At 42.8% G+C, this 16263-nt stretch overlaps 1 protein-coding gene across 1 annotated transcript; it reads right to left on the bottom strand.

The window, feature by feature from the left end:
- Nucleotides 1-207: 207 nt before the first annotated feature.
- LOC104573379 (urea transporter 2) lies at nt 208-7925 on the bottom strand. The gene is made up of 8 exons (XM_010220571.2): nt 7769-7925; nt 6877-7066; nt 6371-6499; nt 5032-5224; nt 2842-2989; nt 2118-2252; nt 1100-1149; nt 208-384 (listed from the first exon to the last, which is right to left on the bottom strand). Exons 1-8 carry the CDS (start codon nt 7914-7916, stop codon nt 208-210), a joined length of 1170 nt encoding a protein of 389 aa, XP_010218873.2. The 5' UTR covers nt 7917-7925.
- Nucleotides 7926-16263: the final 8338 nt, after the last annotated feature.

Raw genomic sequence — 16263 nt, 5'->3', positions numbered from 1 at the left:
TGCAAATTGGTCTTGGGAGGGGTTCTTCTAACACTGTGCAATTCCTTCTAAACAGGATGGAACAAAGAAATATCGAGGAAAAAGTCTCTTTGCTCATAAGGTGGTGATTTTTTTTTGACTTTGTAGCACAGAAATCACTTTTTTTGGAGGAGGAATTACCTTCTGCTTTTGCCTTATATCCTGCAAATTATCTCCCTTCCTGGGCCTTTACACAGCGCAGCAAGACTTCTGATGTTTCTTCACCTTCAGATAATAAGCTCGATTGGCTTCTGGATAGGTGACCTTGGAGAGGGGTAGCTTGTAGATGGCAAAGTTGTTTGTGGTTATTAACAGAAATGTTAGTGCAGACAAACAAAAAGACCAGGTTCCTGATGGCAACCCAAACTGGAAGAAAAAAATAAAGAAAACCCAATGTAATGTGGGACTTTCTCCAACTGATCCCTCAGCTCTTGAAAAAATACTTAGAGCTAGGCAGGTTGGAATGAACTTTCTCAAGGAAGCCTTGAGTTGGTTTTGCATGGAGCATCTTCCCAGGGAGGCCAGATTTCTTAATGAGACCTTGACATTGTGTGTTAGCCTATAGCATCTATCATCTCTGGTGAGAGGGCTGCCTTCTCTTTGAGCATCTTCTGTGATTTTGGATGGAGCTGAAATAGGAGTGGGTACCAGCAACATCCAGCTTTACCCCAGGCTGTTGTACTGACTGCCTTTTGGCACTCGGGCAAAGCAGTTGTTAGAAACAAACTCAAGGTTTGCTCACACGCATGGCAGGTCCCTTTCTCAGTTGCTCCAGGCACAAAGTATGGCCACATAACTATTTTGGGGGTGATAAGGACCGATCTGTGGAAGTTCAAGTGAGCTCCAGGGAGGAAAAGTGGTAAATAATGCTAATAATGCTTGCAAGGGACCTGTTTCAGTGAGGAGCACAACTCCCTGAGCAGACTGTGTCCCTCTCCTGGGCTTCTTCTGCTTTTGTCCAAATTGTTCTCCAAATCTCAGTCTTTTTGCTTATGAGACAGGAGCACATACAAAGTGCTTAAATCTGTATTTGGAAATAAGACCATCCTACTGCGTTGTGCAAAGCTAGTAAACTACTTACCACAGCCAACATATTAGTCAGTGTTGCTCCCACATAGGCGCTAAAGAGTGCTGTAAGAAGAAAGATAATTCCTGGTGAGTTCAGTTGCTCATAGCACGGAGGAGCCAGGAAAGGACAAGCATCTTGAGCAAGCTTTCATGCTGCTGCAGGTAACTCCCTCCTTCTGCCTAATCAGTATTTACAAAACTGCCTGGGTACCCCTGGCCTTACAACTTGCCTTTGCACAGAATGTCCCCTTCAACCTGGAGCCCATGGAAAGGGAAAAACAGAAAAAGAGGTGGAGTAATGAAAATTGTGATGTAGGCTTTGGAATCACATGCTGGTGTGGAAAGTATGTGGCTTGATGGATGGGGGTTAAATAGGGAAATAACACTTCTACCCACATTTATCCTGCCTCCAGGGCTAGAAGGTGGGTCAATGTGATACAAAGCTAAATCTTTTTTATATGCACACTGAATGAGCAATATTTTCAGCTCTCTGTGATATTGAAATTTCATATGGAATTGCCTTATAAATAATTCTTCAATCATTCTGTGGTGCCTAACTCATGCCTCTGGTATCCATTTCAATAGACGTAGGAAATTGTACTGTCTAATTTTGGGTGCAGGCTGATCTTGAGCTCTGGTTTTCTCAAGGGTTAGATATGCCCTTCTCCAGAGAAGGAATCTGAGAATGTATCTTCACTGGGAAAGACCAACATGATGCATGCAACAACGTCTAATGAATGCATTCATTATCTCAAAAAGAAGCAACTGATTTTGAAAACTTTAGTTAATTAGCATTGATCATTTCTTTTGTTTTGAATGTAATTCTTGGCTGAAGACAATTGTGCTGTTTTTATTTTGTGAGGATATGATATAGCAATAGCCCAACATCCACCTCAATCATTTGTCCAGTGCACCTAAGTCCATCTGTGGGTCTAGATGTGACCTGCCTGGCTCCATCCCAGCCCTAGTACAAATGCACTTTGTATCTTCAAAGGAAATACAGCAGTAGTGAAAATCCACAGCGTACGTACCGCAAGCAATTGCCAGCAAATGTGTCTGCCAGGTGAAAGCGTAGAACATGCCTCCAATTGCAATGCAGGAGAGGGAACTGTTGTAATTCCACAAGCCAGAATAGATTTTGCTAAAAGGTGTTGCTAAACTCAGGGCTGTAAAATAATTCAAAGATTCCATGGTCAAATCAATAAAAGCAGCTTAGAAACTGAGTTATTCCAAGTTTTCCGGATCTTAAGCTTGCCTGTGCAGGCCAAGTTCCTATTTGTAGACATGTTGTTACAATCTGAGACTAAAGCCATGTTAATCTAACTCAATCAGTATGGAAGTTACATGGTGTGACTGAGCTGAATTTGGCCCCGTGATTTCAGTGAAAGAAATATGGATGAATGAGGATACATCATAAATGTACCCCTGAGGCCTGCACATTCAGACTCATGGCCATGTTTTTTATCAAACTACTCCTAAAAGCACCAGGATGTGTCCAAAAATGAAATATTTCATGATAAAAATTCATTTCAAACAAAAATACATTTCTTTCTTCCCAACATTTCCACTGCTCTAAAATGAGTTAAGAAAATGGGCAAGTCAATCAAAAGAATCTTTAAGACAGAAATCTATATCCTTTTTCAAGCCGTCATTTTCCAATGGAAAAAACATTTGTGACTATAAATGTTCCAGTCGCTCGAGTTCTTATATTTGCTGTGCTTCTGTATAAATCTCTGACAGAAATCAAATCTTTACCTGCCAACATCCCCACTGCTGATCCAATTGCCGCATGCAGGCAAATGAGTGGAGAGGAGATAAATAGAGCAACCAGGAAAATTCCCCCAGTCCAGGGGTTATCACAGCCATATACCTGACTAACTCCGACTGGAATGGATTGGAGCAACTGCAAGAATGAAAGAAAGACAATTTGTTATCTGTTTTGTTGATTCATTTTTTGAGAAACCTAGTTTTCTTAGCCACTTTCAGTCTAATTTGACTGAATAATAGAAGTTCTGGTAAGTTCTGGAGGTTTTGTAAAAATTAGCTGGCAGAATGGAAGAAAACACAGCCTTTAGTGCCCACAGCAGCAGCCTGTGCTACCAGGCATCAAAAAACCCAGCTCAGTACCTCAGCCTTGAAACCAAGGGAATCTGGCCTCAAATGCACTATTGAGGAGGCTCCTTGTTAAAATATTCACAGCCTAGAGAACCCAGTGGAAGAATGGATTTGCCCCCAAATTGGGAAGATGAGGAGGAAAACTACTAAGTGCCCAAATTTTTATCTGGTGTCCTGACAAATTCATTGGTGAATCTCCTTTCACTCAGCAGCGGGGCAGTTGTTCTGGGAAGTTGACTTGGAGTGTGGTGGAGCTGGTAGTTACTGCAACTCTCTCTCAATGCATTTCTCATCCCACATTGCTGCTGCTGTGTTTTCCTTCTGTAAACCTAGCACTAGGATGTGTTAATTAGTAACTCCAAAGCAAGCTAGGTAATGGGGATCATGGTGTGCTGTCAATCACAAGAACTTAGAACATCCACTTTCTGCCTCAGTGTAGAAATTCACTCTATTTATCAAGCATTGCACACCACATTGCACCTCTCTAATTGGGTAGATCTAATTATTTTATCTCTAAGATACTGAGAAAAGAATCAACTGGGTCAGTCTGTGACAGCTTCCAGAATAGAGGCTTGGCCTGTATTCGGCATTTGCTGGATGCAGTCTTGCTTTCCAGACTGCAGGTAGGAAGACTGTACATTCTAGGAAGAAAGTATGGCATTTCTACAGGGCTTTAATGAAAATAAATAATGCCTCATTCCTTTAGCTGGTATTGGTAGCTCCTCTGCCAGATTTTTGGTCTCTCGAAATTAAACTCAAAGGTAAATATCTTCCGTTAAAGGACTCAGAAGGGTTTATTTATTGACTTTAGATGTGCTGTTGACTTTGTCTTGGCCATTTCTACAAATGATTACAGATCATGACAATGAACACAGGAGATGGAAGTGCCTGTGTAGATGAAGGCATTCAAAAAGGCGTTCACTTCTGGGTAGGCAGATCAGAGGACAAGAACAGCAGTATTTCTATGTCTGTTTGTATATCTCAGACACCCTTGGTATTTGCTAGGAATATGAATGCTTGAGAATTGCAGAGTTGGTGGGACAGAGTCCTATTTTGTTACAGCGTAGAGGTGATTTTGAGGCAATCTTCCTCAAAATGATCTGTCCCACCCGTGCAGAATAGTCTGTTTATGGTCCCCATAAAATTATTCATCATAGATAAAGAAAGATCCCTTTAAAAATGTCACCTATGTGGATTGCTGTTTAGCATCAATTAACTTCCATTTCTTATTAACTTCCTGAGATCTGCTTAAAATAGTCCGCTGAGCCCTAGGGGAAAACGGTTACTCTTGTATCCCTCTTGTTTACTATGCTGTGCAGGAGAATTACTTGCTTTGGAAATATTGCTTTGGATAGGTCCCACTTGAATATTAGCAAAAAATATATGTATGTTTTGCACCCAAGTTTGTCATAGTAATATCTGCATGCTCATTTTTTATGCAATTTTTGCAATTCAGGCAATTTTGGAAAACAACACTTTCTATGTAGAATCTATGAGTCAACTGGAGTACCAGCATAATCTGAGCTATGGAGCCATGACCAGGATACCCATCGTAATGCATAATTAGATTTCAGAGGCACTTTGAAGATTATAATGTATACATTTTTGTCCAATTGTAAACAAAATATACCAAGTACCAAAAAGATTTTCATTCTGAAGCTATCAAAGATATCAATTCCTAGAGTCAACCTTTCTGAATTGGATAACTGCTGTTTCATAAATGCAATCTGTTTTTGCCAGGCCCTGTTGCAGTAATGTAAAGGAAGGCAGTATGGCTCTGTAGTGGGTTTCTTTGTAAATGAAGAAGGCTGTATTTTTAGGGAATCCTACCATAGGCACTTCAGCATCAGTCCAGGTGATGTTGGGTGTTGTTGTTGCAGGCTGAATGAGTGTTGTAGGGAAGAAGAGGTTATGGGGTCCTGAGGCAGCCAGATAGAGAGTCAAGGCCAAGTTGAAAGGCAGGGTGAAAACAGGCAGATCCCACTTACTGAAGATTGAGCCTAAAGCACTGGTGAAAATGGGGCTGAAAGAAGAACATAATGATCTCACTAGGAGCTTGTGATCACAAATGATTCAGTAACTGCTAGGCAAAAAAAAAAAAAAAGTATTTGGACTACTGCAGGAAATTCATTTTGTCCATTTTTTTTCTTAGAAGCTGTTTGATTTTGTCAGTCTTTCTGACAGTGGGAGATATATTGGGATCGCTCTGCAAATTTCATGCCCTTCTGAAGGGCATTTCAGTTAGCAGGGTGTGAGCTCCTATCATGTTTTGCAGTATGATATGATGTTTAATTTGGTGACCATCCAGGGGCCAAGATCCTGCTGGCGTCAACTGGTGAAGCTCCAATGATTCAGAGGAGTTATTCCCCAGCTTGGTCTCAGTGATTTTTTTTTTTTTTTAGTGTACTTAAGTGAATTGAATTTATGACACCAGGGCCAAGACTGGGTGAACTGCAATGAAGTGTCCTAGCTTAGGCTTGTGGATCAGCATCATCAGAAGTAAACACTGGTATGGCAAGTATACTTATTAAAGTGAGTCTAAAACTACATGAACTTCAGTCAGACTGATGATCTGCATGGAGATTTAGTAGTCTCCAGCCAGACATTCAGGGCTCAAAGACCAATATTCAATTTTTTTGTCTGTCCAACTACCTGACAGAGTATGGTGTCACGTGTGACTAAAGTATTATTAGCTGTTTGTTTTTGTGAGCGTTGAACATCGTCTTAGAACTACTGAGCAGCTTTTCTAACTCTATCCAGAGTGGTAAATTTTCATGACATTTTTATATGGTGGCTTAAATAGATGAAACACTTGCGGTTGATGGTGGCAGGGAATGGTGAAAATAATGTTTCTCTTGAGACAAGAGTGAATTGATGCATCGCAGCAATATGGCTAACATTTAAGGCATTGAATTAACTCTGGTTAACCATCAATTTTCCATATGGCCTCTGGATTTATTTGTGATTATGTGTGTATTTCATTTGTTTTGGGCTTACATTCAGGTTTAAAAGTGCAGATAATAGTACAGCTCTAGAAGCATGGGCATACCAGTTGTGTTTCTTTTTAATTTGGATCCTGTAAAGCACATAAAAACACGATGTCTCGGTCTCGGTCTCAGTGCAGAGACACATGGGCTGGATTGAGAAGCCAAAGAGATATGCGACTTACCATGTCATAGACACCAGTGCTACTGGAAGCAGAAGCCACCAGTGGTAGTCTCCCTTAGCAGAGAAGACAGCCATGAGCAATCCCACCAAGACCCCGTTGTAGCCATGCAGGCCTGCTGCTATGGCCGATCTGTGTGGAACAAAACCCAACCATCTTGAACTCTCCTCTCCTGCAACCAAACTAGTCTTCAACACAGTTGCACAGTTATGAATCTGTGTGGTGGTGATGACCTGCCACATCTCACACACTGACCTGCAATCTCACGCGCTTGAATTTCTGGTCCTCTCCACCTCAACTGCTCCTTAAACATCTCTGCAGACTAACGCAGCACTGCAGCTCTGTGTCCCGTGTCCCTGCCCACCAGATGCAGCTGGTTGGGAGACCTGTCTGTACCTAGCAGTTTTAGCTAAGGTTAAACATGTGCTTTTCACCCGTGTCACTTGTTCATCACCCATGTCAGCTGTCAGGTGTCAGTTTGGTTTTCAAGGAGGAAAGGATGAACTTACCTGTCCTGGCCCAGCATAAGTGCTGTCAAAGTTGAGACAACTGTTCCCAAACAGCCTGTGAGTGTCCACCAAGGGTTCTGCACCAGGAAGCCAGCCACTATGATAAGTCCACTGAGGGGATTATTGACAAACATCACCTGGGATATCCCTCGCAGCACCCAGTCAATGAACTGGATCATGAGAGGTTTATCTGCAGGATGGCAAATCAAATATTAATAATAATAATAAAAAAGCACAGATAAGACTGATTATGGATGGTTCTTTTTAAAACTCAGGAATTGTTTTGGCAGTGGAACTTGGCAGCTCTACTGAATCAATGAATCAACAAGAGTGTAAAAGCTGACCAGGATTTATTATGGTGTGTATTAAGTTTTGCAGCAGGAAAGCTGAGATGAACAGTGTGGTTGCCAGAGTCCCCTGTTATAAAGAATGCTTGACCAATCTCAAATGAACTGGCTAATTTATGACGTTTGTGACTCGGATGGCAAATTGAGTGAGTATCCCATTGCTGGTTTATGATGGGGACCAAACACACCTAGCTATGTGTAATTTAACGTCACAGTGGCATTAGACTTGATAGAGGTACTCAGCTGAAAGAAGGGGGAATGTTATAAGGAATGACAGAACACAGAATAAACATCTTGGGTTGTGTTCCCTCAGACAAAATTCACATTACACATAGAGTGTTGGGAGGTAAATGTCATCTCAGTCATCCTCAAGGTTTAAGCAGTGTGTGGCTCTCTGTACAAAGCTGAATTTCTCCTACAAAAGTGATATCAATCAAGGCAGTCCTTTCTGTTCCACTCCAACTTGAGTCCTACAGTCGAGAAATTGTTATTCTTTTTATATATTTTTTGGAACTTCATAATTAATTACAATGAAGTAGGCTTACCTTTTAGCCAGCCTCCAAATTCCTTCATGTCCCCAGTGATGTAGCCAACAGCTTTGCAGACTCTCTTTCCACCTTTGCTCAATGGATTCTGCTTCCTTGGCTTCCTCTCCCCTTTGGTGTCTATCTTAACATCAGTGCTGTTTTCCATGGTGATGTTTTGAGCCTTCAGTAGAATTCACAGGGGAAAAAAAACCCCAAAACATTACTTTATCAATATCTGTGTTTATTCTCCCCAGCACTCATTAGGTGAAAAGGTGTTTTCAAGAAGGGCAGGATTTCATTAGGAGAGAGTGGCTCCCTGGACACTGGTGGAATCTCAAGACAAAATCTCAAGATCCACTACATCTAGGAAATTGTTTCAGTGATTAAGCTTCCCCTGCTGCTTGAGTCTTATTTTCAGTCTGAATTTGTGTAGGTGCTTCTTGCAGCCATCAATAATGGGTACTTAAAGTTGGGTTTATAGGTCTCTGCATGGTCACCTTCTGAGGTCAGTTCAGCTTTTACCATGAGCACAGGCTTAGCTTGAAGCTTTTTGTTAGTGTCTCACTCCATTACTTACATTTTTTGTTCCCTTTAATTATATTTTAACTAACTGCCTTGTCTTCAGAAGTGCCAGGCACTGATTTAAGAGATTATAGACCATATTTAGACTACTTATTTTCCATCCTATTTTAGTCATGATGCCTTCTCTTTGTCAGTTGCCTAGTAGCTCTGTACAGTAGGTGGTCCATGCTGGCTGTTTTTCTCCAGCATAGGACAAAGTAGGTAACTATATAGGTCACTTAAGATAGGTAGCTATAGAGGCAAGTGCAATGAGTAACCCTTGTGGACTAATGAAAAGATTTACCAAGTTTAGCATACACTATATCTTAACTACTAGCACTTAAATAAGGCAGGGGAACATTTCAGGCTGAGCAGAGGTGTTTAGTGTTAATTTAGGTGCTTGAGGGTATATGAGGTATCCACACACGGCTGGCAGATATATTGTCCCTTTAGGAGACTCTAGTCTTGCTGCTGGAATACCCTTGGGTACTTCATCCAGCTCTAGGCAACTACGTTCAGACTCCTGCATGAGATCCTTACATCCAAATGTAAAAAAGTGTATATCTTTAATGTCTCATAGCCAATTCCTCATTTACTTAAACCCATTTCTCAGTATTGAGACAGCAAATTAAAAATGGTCATCCTTTCCCCTGGAGTACATTCAGTTTCCTGAAGAATGAGACTGAATTTTGGTAGATGGCGGGGAAAGAGGCAAAGTAAGTAAGTGCATTGCTGAATGAATACAAACCTATAGTTGCATTAGTTTTGACTGGTGAATAACAGCTTATGTTAGAAATAAAGAATTTAGATGATAGTCTAAATCAGGTGATATGAACACCTAACTATTGGAATTAGATTTTGATTCTCTTACATCTTCAGTATAAGTCTTCTTGGCAGCTGGGAAGGGAATTCACACTTCAAAAGTATAGGGAGTGATTACTTAAGCTAAAGCAACCTCACCCGTGGGTGTTACTCATGCAGATCAAAGACACATGGTTAAGAGGTTTTTAGTCTGCCTGAGGGAGTAGCTGGTTAACGTACATCTTGGCCAATTTCTTATTATATAGTATGGGAGGGCTGATAGTGACAGTTCATGAAATAGCAAAGATTTGCACAGATAATAATACATAAAGATTTTTTTGTTTCTGGAAGAACCCAGTTACTGCAAGCAAGATTCCACAGAACACGGCTGAAGACAGCGCTATAGGTGGAAGGATGGATTTTAACTGAGCATGGAAACAATGGATAAGGAGCTTAAATAGAGAAGGAAGAAAAGATGAGAGTGTTGCTATGAATAGTTTCTCAGTGCTGGAAGGCTTTTTCCTGGCTCAGTTATAAATCATTACCTTGATTCATTAACCTTCACTTTTCTCACATTTTATCCTGAAATAATGGAATAAGTGAATTGGATGCACTTTCAATTAAATCAAGTAGCAAAAATTGCTACAAGATAAGTGCTGTTCACTGGTGAAAATGCATTTGTAATTTCAGTTTAAAGAATCTCTCACTTTACCTAATGTATGCCTTCTGTGTTGCTAATTCATAAACACAAGAGATGCTGCCTTTACATTCATGATTGCAAGGAAATGTTGTGTGTCCAGTGCTAGCATCCCTCTGTGCTTCCCTGCATGCTGTGTGGGAGCTGTTTGTGCTGCAGGAATTGGGAGACACGCTGCAGCTTGGAGCAGAATGTGTTCACAAAGAGATGTCAGAGCCATTGTCTGGTCAGCTTGCACAGCGGAGAAGAGAATGGGTCACGTTAGAAGATCTAATTCTTTAAAACACGTACTTGTTGCTTTGCCACGGGAAGCACTTAAGTGCATGCGTAAATTCCCGGTAAAGCAACGTGAGTTCATGACTTCACTTGATCAGAGACAGAATGAACTGGAAAAGACTTCTCTTGTGGTGAACATCCGAGGGGAAACGCTTTTATTTCTTGTTCATGCATTTTTTTTTTTCCCTGGGGTAATAGTTGTTGCACAGAAGCCCCCGTGAGATGTGAAGCCTTTCATCTGCTATTGAGATGGTTTTGGCAGTGTTTGGGTCTGTGCTGTGAGATGAAGCTGCACAGGGCCGGGGTCAGTAGCACACAGCACTGGTTTTGGCCAGGAGAACTCCTTTGGATTTACCTGGGCATCAACTCAACACACTTGGCACAGTAGAAAGACCAGGTGACCAAGTGAACTCACTGCTACCGTCTCGGCCTGAACAGGCTGCCCAGAGAGGTTGTGGAGTCTCCTTCTCTGGAGATCTTCAAAACCCGCTTGGACGCAGTCCTGTTCCACGTGCTCTAGGTGTCCCTGCATATGCAGAGATCATCTAGTTGTACTAGATGATCTCTAGAGGTCCCTTCCAACCTTAAGCATTCTATGATTCTGTGATTCTATGATTCACTCCCTGTGATGGCTGCGTCCGAGCTCTGCGTACCTGTTCTTCCAGAGTGCTCAAGAGCAGAGCACGCGGTGGGAGACCATGGGCATGTTCGGGCTGGCAGTGCAGCTTCAACTCGCATGCGTTTTGTCTCCGTCCGTCAAGTGATGTGTCTTTCAAGAGTGGGTTGTTGGAGGGATCGCATATATTTCTCAGAGAGCTTCGGTTTGCCATTCCTATTAGTTTATATGTGCTAAGGGGGAAGGAAATGAGTGTGAACGCATCATCTGCAGAGCAGCCTGGTGTGTAACAGGCTAAGAGCGTGTGTGGTTTCAGGTGGGGTCTTCATGGCCTTGTAAACAGCCTAATCTACCATGCTGGTGGTAGATTACACCGAATTGCACCCCAGGCTCTGAGTGATGACTCCTCATGCGCTGGTTTGGCTGTCACCACAGCAGTCATGGCTGGGGAGAGCAGGAGCAGCTCGTTTTGCCCAGGATTCATGAACGATTTGCATTTTCCCTTTGTGGGATTGATGCCCAAGATGATCGCAAGGACCTGCATTACAAAGTATCAAAATGCACGTCTCACTTTCCCCAGAAACTCCTATTTATCTAGAAATCCAGACCACAGAGGGCTAAACTAGTTGTATTTAATGGCCAAGAGAAAGAAGAAAGGAGCAGCGAATCATTTGGAAGCTAACATTAGAGTAGGTGAAAAAGGATTTTTTGGGGGCATTTTTAATGAATTCTTACATTATAAGAAGGAGTAACTGGCTCAGATGCTCAGACCAAAGGTCCATTAACACATTATCTTGTTTCATGGAATGGCCAATAGCAGCTATTTTAAAAAGAATGTAAGAAACAGGGAGTTAATCCTTCAAACAGTGGCTCATCCCAGCTGTTGACTCCAGAACAACGGAGATGTTTAAAGAAGTTTAAGATAGTGGTGACTGAATTTGAAGTAAAGCTGAAAGTGTGTATTTTGGTTGACATTGCATGAGGACAGTCTACAGCAGATCTTGTAAAGACTTGTCCTTAAGACTAAGTTAACACTGGTTTGCAGTGTCCAAATTAGGCTTTTCTTCTTGATGCAAGGAAGAGGAAAATGGAAATAATCATGAAAGGACTATTCTGCTTCAACAAAGTGTTTGATTTGGGAACAGCAGATATTTTTATTTTTTCTATTCCTTATTTCCATCCGTCTGTGAACATGTTTTTTGATTTCAGTTTCTTAACTAAAAACTGTGAGGCCTGTGCTCATATATGCTACTTTTTGGGGTACTGCTGCTGTTCCCCAGTGATTCCAGAAGCTTGCAGTCCCTCTTACCTAGAAAACATTATGTCTTTGGGTAAGTATCTCACTGCCTTCCTCAGTAAGGATGCACACATAAGCAAGAATAAGAGTTTTTCAGCTATGAGTATCTAAATACTTTTGTATTGGTTACAAAATGGACCCCTTGAACACAGAACAGGAAAAATAAATGCTTCTCATTATGAATCAGAAGTCATAACAAGGCCAAGAATCCAATCTATTGATTTTTTTTTCTCTCCTCTTTTCAGAGTTAATAAATGTCTCCTAGCAGAGCACTGATCTTATGCAAGTTTGTGCCTCTCAAAATCCATCCCTCTTCCACTAGTGCACATTTCTTTCTTCCTTGTCAAGCTGTACCAGCCGGCGTCCCAGGGATGCCTCGTATCACCTGCAAATAGTCTTTTATCCACTTGTTGAATCTGAGACAAGCCCTGGGCACATTCACTGTGTGCTTGTACCTGGTACAGGAACAGAGACTTTTATTTGGCTAATTATTTGAAATCTCATGGCTAATTCTTATTTCCAACTCGGTGCCTGCGTAACTAGGTGTCCGTCTTTTGTCCTCAAAAACACAGCCAAGTTATCTAGTGCTCCCTGCCCTTGGCTGGAATTTTTCAAAATTCAGGTAATTCTTGGTCGGTTGAAAGGATTTAATTTAACACGTGGTCTTTGCTTGCCCCAGCGGCTGCTTCCACGCAGTTGCATTCCTGGAATTGTTCCCTTGCAGCCAGCCCATGCTGGGCGCAGCAGCATGTTTTTAGAGGAGTTCCTGCATCCAAGTACAATAGGAGGAAAGGGCCAGATTCTCTACAGCTCAGCACAATCTGTGCAATTGCTGGAGGTTGAGGAAAGCTGGATATAGGTGTAAAATGTTGTGGCCAGTGTAGGAATGTGTGCACATTCCCCAAAGCAGAGAGATTATCATGAACTTGACCCTTGCTAAGGAGTTTCCCAGTGAAGATGCATTTCAAAGCATTAGTTCAGAAAGGAAGCTCACCTCAGATTCAGACGTTCATTATACCCATTCCCTTTTCCATTTTCAGAGATTTGTCTCTGTGACAGAAATCCAGCAATTCGATCACATTAACTGTGTGTTAGCACTCTCTGGGCATTCCTCATTGTACAAAGTAGGAAGGCAGTGAAAGAAGATGGTAGAGATTTCCAGTGCTTTTTTTCTCAAAGTTTCGGCCAACTGAGCTAAGAAATACTAGTAAGTCCTCACCCGTCCAGAAAATTCATGATAACTAAGAAGATCCCGCATCTCTCCCTTGCCTCAGTGTTAGTCCTGAGCCTTTCCTGACAGCTTTCATTTAGGCAGATGATCTAAATACTGTTTGTTTTGTGTTTTGGTGGAAGAGAAAGACTCAGAGATAAGTCAGTCAGGGACATGTTACACGTTTATTGCTGCTCATTAAAGGAAGAGAACAAAGTATGCTTACCTGCTCGGAGAGGAGAGCTGCTGCTTCGCTGCGTAGTGCAGGAGGGTTACGATAGGAAAAGAAAATGCCCCACCAGCTTATATAGGCTAGCATGGCTCCTATCCTGATATTACCAATTAGTTTGTTTCTCCTCCCACTTTGCGAGCTCCAAACATGTGTCAGGAAGGTTCCAGCTTGAATTCTCCACCTTTCCTCTTGTTTTGTCCTTGGGCTCTTGCCAACAGCCTCTCCAAATGTCTTCTTCCCTGCTGCTTTTTTTGTTGTTGTTAGTTTTTTTTCCTTTGACTAAGTCCCCTTTAACCCAGACTTTTCTCCTCCTTCTTCAGCTTAAAAGGACTCTGCCTCCAAGACTTCAAAGGACACTCGCAGTGGACCTGAGTGAGACCTTGCCGGTGTTAACCTCCAAGACAGTTATCCAAGACAGTTCAACATCCTTCTCTCCCTTCATGGACGTTGTTGTTGGTTCTATAGCAGCAAAAACATTGGCTGAGGTGTTCCCGCTGTGGAGACTTTAGAGCCATGGGAATTATTTGGAGTCCAAATTTGGAGCCCACCTCTGACCTGGGAGTACACAGAGCAGTATGTTGGCTTGGCTCTGTTTCTAGGTAGCTTTTGGAGGCACTACTGTGTTAACATGCTGGAGCAGCGACCTGCTAACAAGTACCTGGTGACATTTCATTGTATAATTGTTTTTTTTTTACCAGTAACTTGAGAAACTTCTTTTTTTGTTCTTTATTAAAAAAAAAAAAAAAAGCCTCCCTGGCTTGTTGGAGGAATGTGGAATATTAGAGCTGTGGCGTATTTGAGAGGTTTATAAGGCTGTGAAATAGCTGTGAAAGGCAGAGATGAGCCTGGAGAGGGAAGTCGTGAGAGAGCGAATTATATGGGAAAGGGCAGAGAAAAGCTTGTGGATTTAAGAATCTTTTATGCTAATTTAAACCACTGTAGAAGAGCGATCACTTAGAGAAGCGACCCTGAAATTTCACAAAAGTGCCGAAGTGAATAATTTGCTGTTGAACCAGAGCCCATCTAGCGCTATGGCTCTGCTTCCCGCTCCATGGAAACACAAGCGCAGCGTCTGTGTTAACCGGAATGATGTTGTTCTCGTTGCGCTCGTTCCCAGGGTGCCTCGCTTTTGATGGAGATGTTTTTAGCAGGAGACTGCATTCATTTTTTATTCCGTTTCTTTTCAGCGCAGGGTTGTCAGCTCAGCATTGCTGCCTGAGCAAGTCCCTCTCTAATCTGCACCCGTCCCTGCGAGTGAGCCAGATGCTGCCGTCCACCGGCTCTGCACCCGGTAGCACGTGTTGCATGAGATAAGGAGATGCTGCAGGGGAAGTCGCTATGCAGCACAATTCTTTTTCTTTGCTCTTTGTTTCTCCTTGTATTGCCTTTGCTTTTCTCCTGGCAAAACAAATCCTTGCATCTCAAAAGCAGGGAAATGCAGCAGGTCGTTTAGACGGGAGATGCTCACAGAGAATTTGGGCCTCTGGGAAGTTCCTTGGGCAAGGTTTAGGCTTCAGAGCTCTTACATTTTTGTAGAAGCTCAGGGGGCTGCCCAGCCTCAGTATCATTAAAACGGGGTCTTTTTCTGCAGTTTGGGAAAGGGCCAGTGCACAGGGAGCATCAGGCGGACAGGGACGGTTGTTGGACCGCGCTACTTCCCGCTGTGCCCGTGGTGGCTCCAAGTGCCCAGCAGCCAAGATTGTCCTCAGGGAACCTCACTGCCCTGTGCCTTAGGGAGGTTGTTGACACATTGGAGGGAATTCTCAAAAAAAAAGCCACAGGATTTGACATCTGGGTCAGGCGTCTTGTTATGACTCTTTGTTTAGTTTATTGAAGAGCTGGTTAATAAGTAACAGGACCACAGTCTGCTGATACCGATGTGGGAATGAGGTCGCTGATGATGAAGTCTGTGAACGGGAGGCAGAGGAGTGAGATCATTCCCATGTGACAGATTCACTTGATGTGGATGCAGCCATCTCCTGGCACAGTTAACTACTGCAGTGGCTGCCTTAGGGGTTCCCTGGGGTTCAAACAAGATTATTATCCTCCCAAAAAGTCTGGGTCACATCCCAGGTTGTGTGCTGGAGTAAGGTACTCCATCACTCCAAAGCTCATTCCTGGCCAAAGATGGGATTTCTATCATGTCTTCCTTTCCAGCCCAAGTATTGCATTTCTGCCTGCAATTTTGCTCCTGTTTTAGCAGATGAGCTGGACAATACTCATGTGCTGACTACCTGATAGCCTGATACCTGGAGTACCACTAGTTTGGGCTCCCAGTCCCAGAAATCCTGTAATGATGAGATTTTTGAGCCTACAGGTAACGTGTGTGAGTGACCAGTGAGTTCTGTATTGATTTTAGGTACCCATGAAGAACATCTGTTGTTGAGGAGAAGACAGCTGGAGTTGGTGTCTGCAATATAAGTCCTGTGTGATTTAAGAGGGCTGAATCTGTGGCTTAAATCCACCTCTCGGCCAGTGAAGCTGGTTGATGCATTTCTCTCTCTTCCCATGCTCGATGGGAAGGTGCCTCTGAGAACTGAGCTCAGGGGTTGATGTGGTCACAAGAGGGGTTCATGGGTGGGTTCCAGCCAGACTCGAGGAAGACCCAGAGAGACTCAGATAGGCTCTGAGCGGCTCTGGGTGTGCAGAGGGAAATGTGCAAATGTCCAAGCAGCCTGAATAGCAGACAGCTGGGGACTGTTGAGCTACACAGCATAGCATCCAGACTGTCCCAGAGAAATGCCTGGGATATTTGGGAATGCCCACGAGGCAGAGCCTCTCTAGCTGCATTAATCGGGTAGAGCACTTGAACTCGTGAGCATT

The sequence above is a fragment of the Tinamus guttatus genome, unplaced genomic scaffold (assembly GCF_059628265.1).
Source record: "Tinamus guttatus ecotype Peru unplaced genomic scaffold, ASM5962826v1 Tinamus_guttatus_pri_ptg000313l, whole genome shotgun sequence".
Taxonomy (NCBI): domain Eukaryota; kingdom Metazoa; phylum Chordata; class Aves; order Tinamiformes; family Tinamidae; genus Tinamus; species Tinamus guttatus.
Note: the sequence above shows the minus strand (reverse complement) of the source record. Positions and strands in the feature narration are given on the sequence as shown.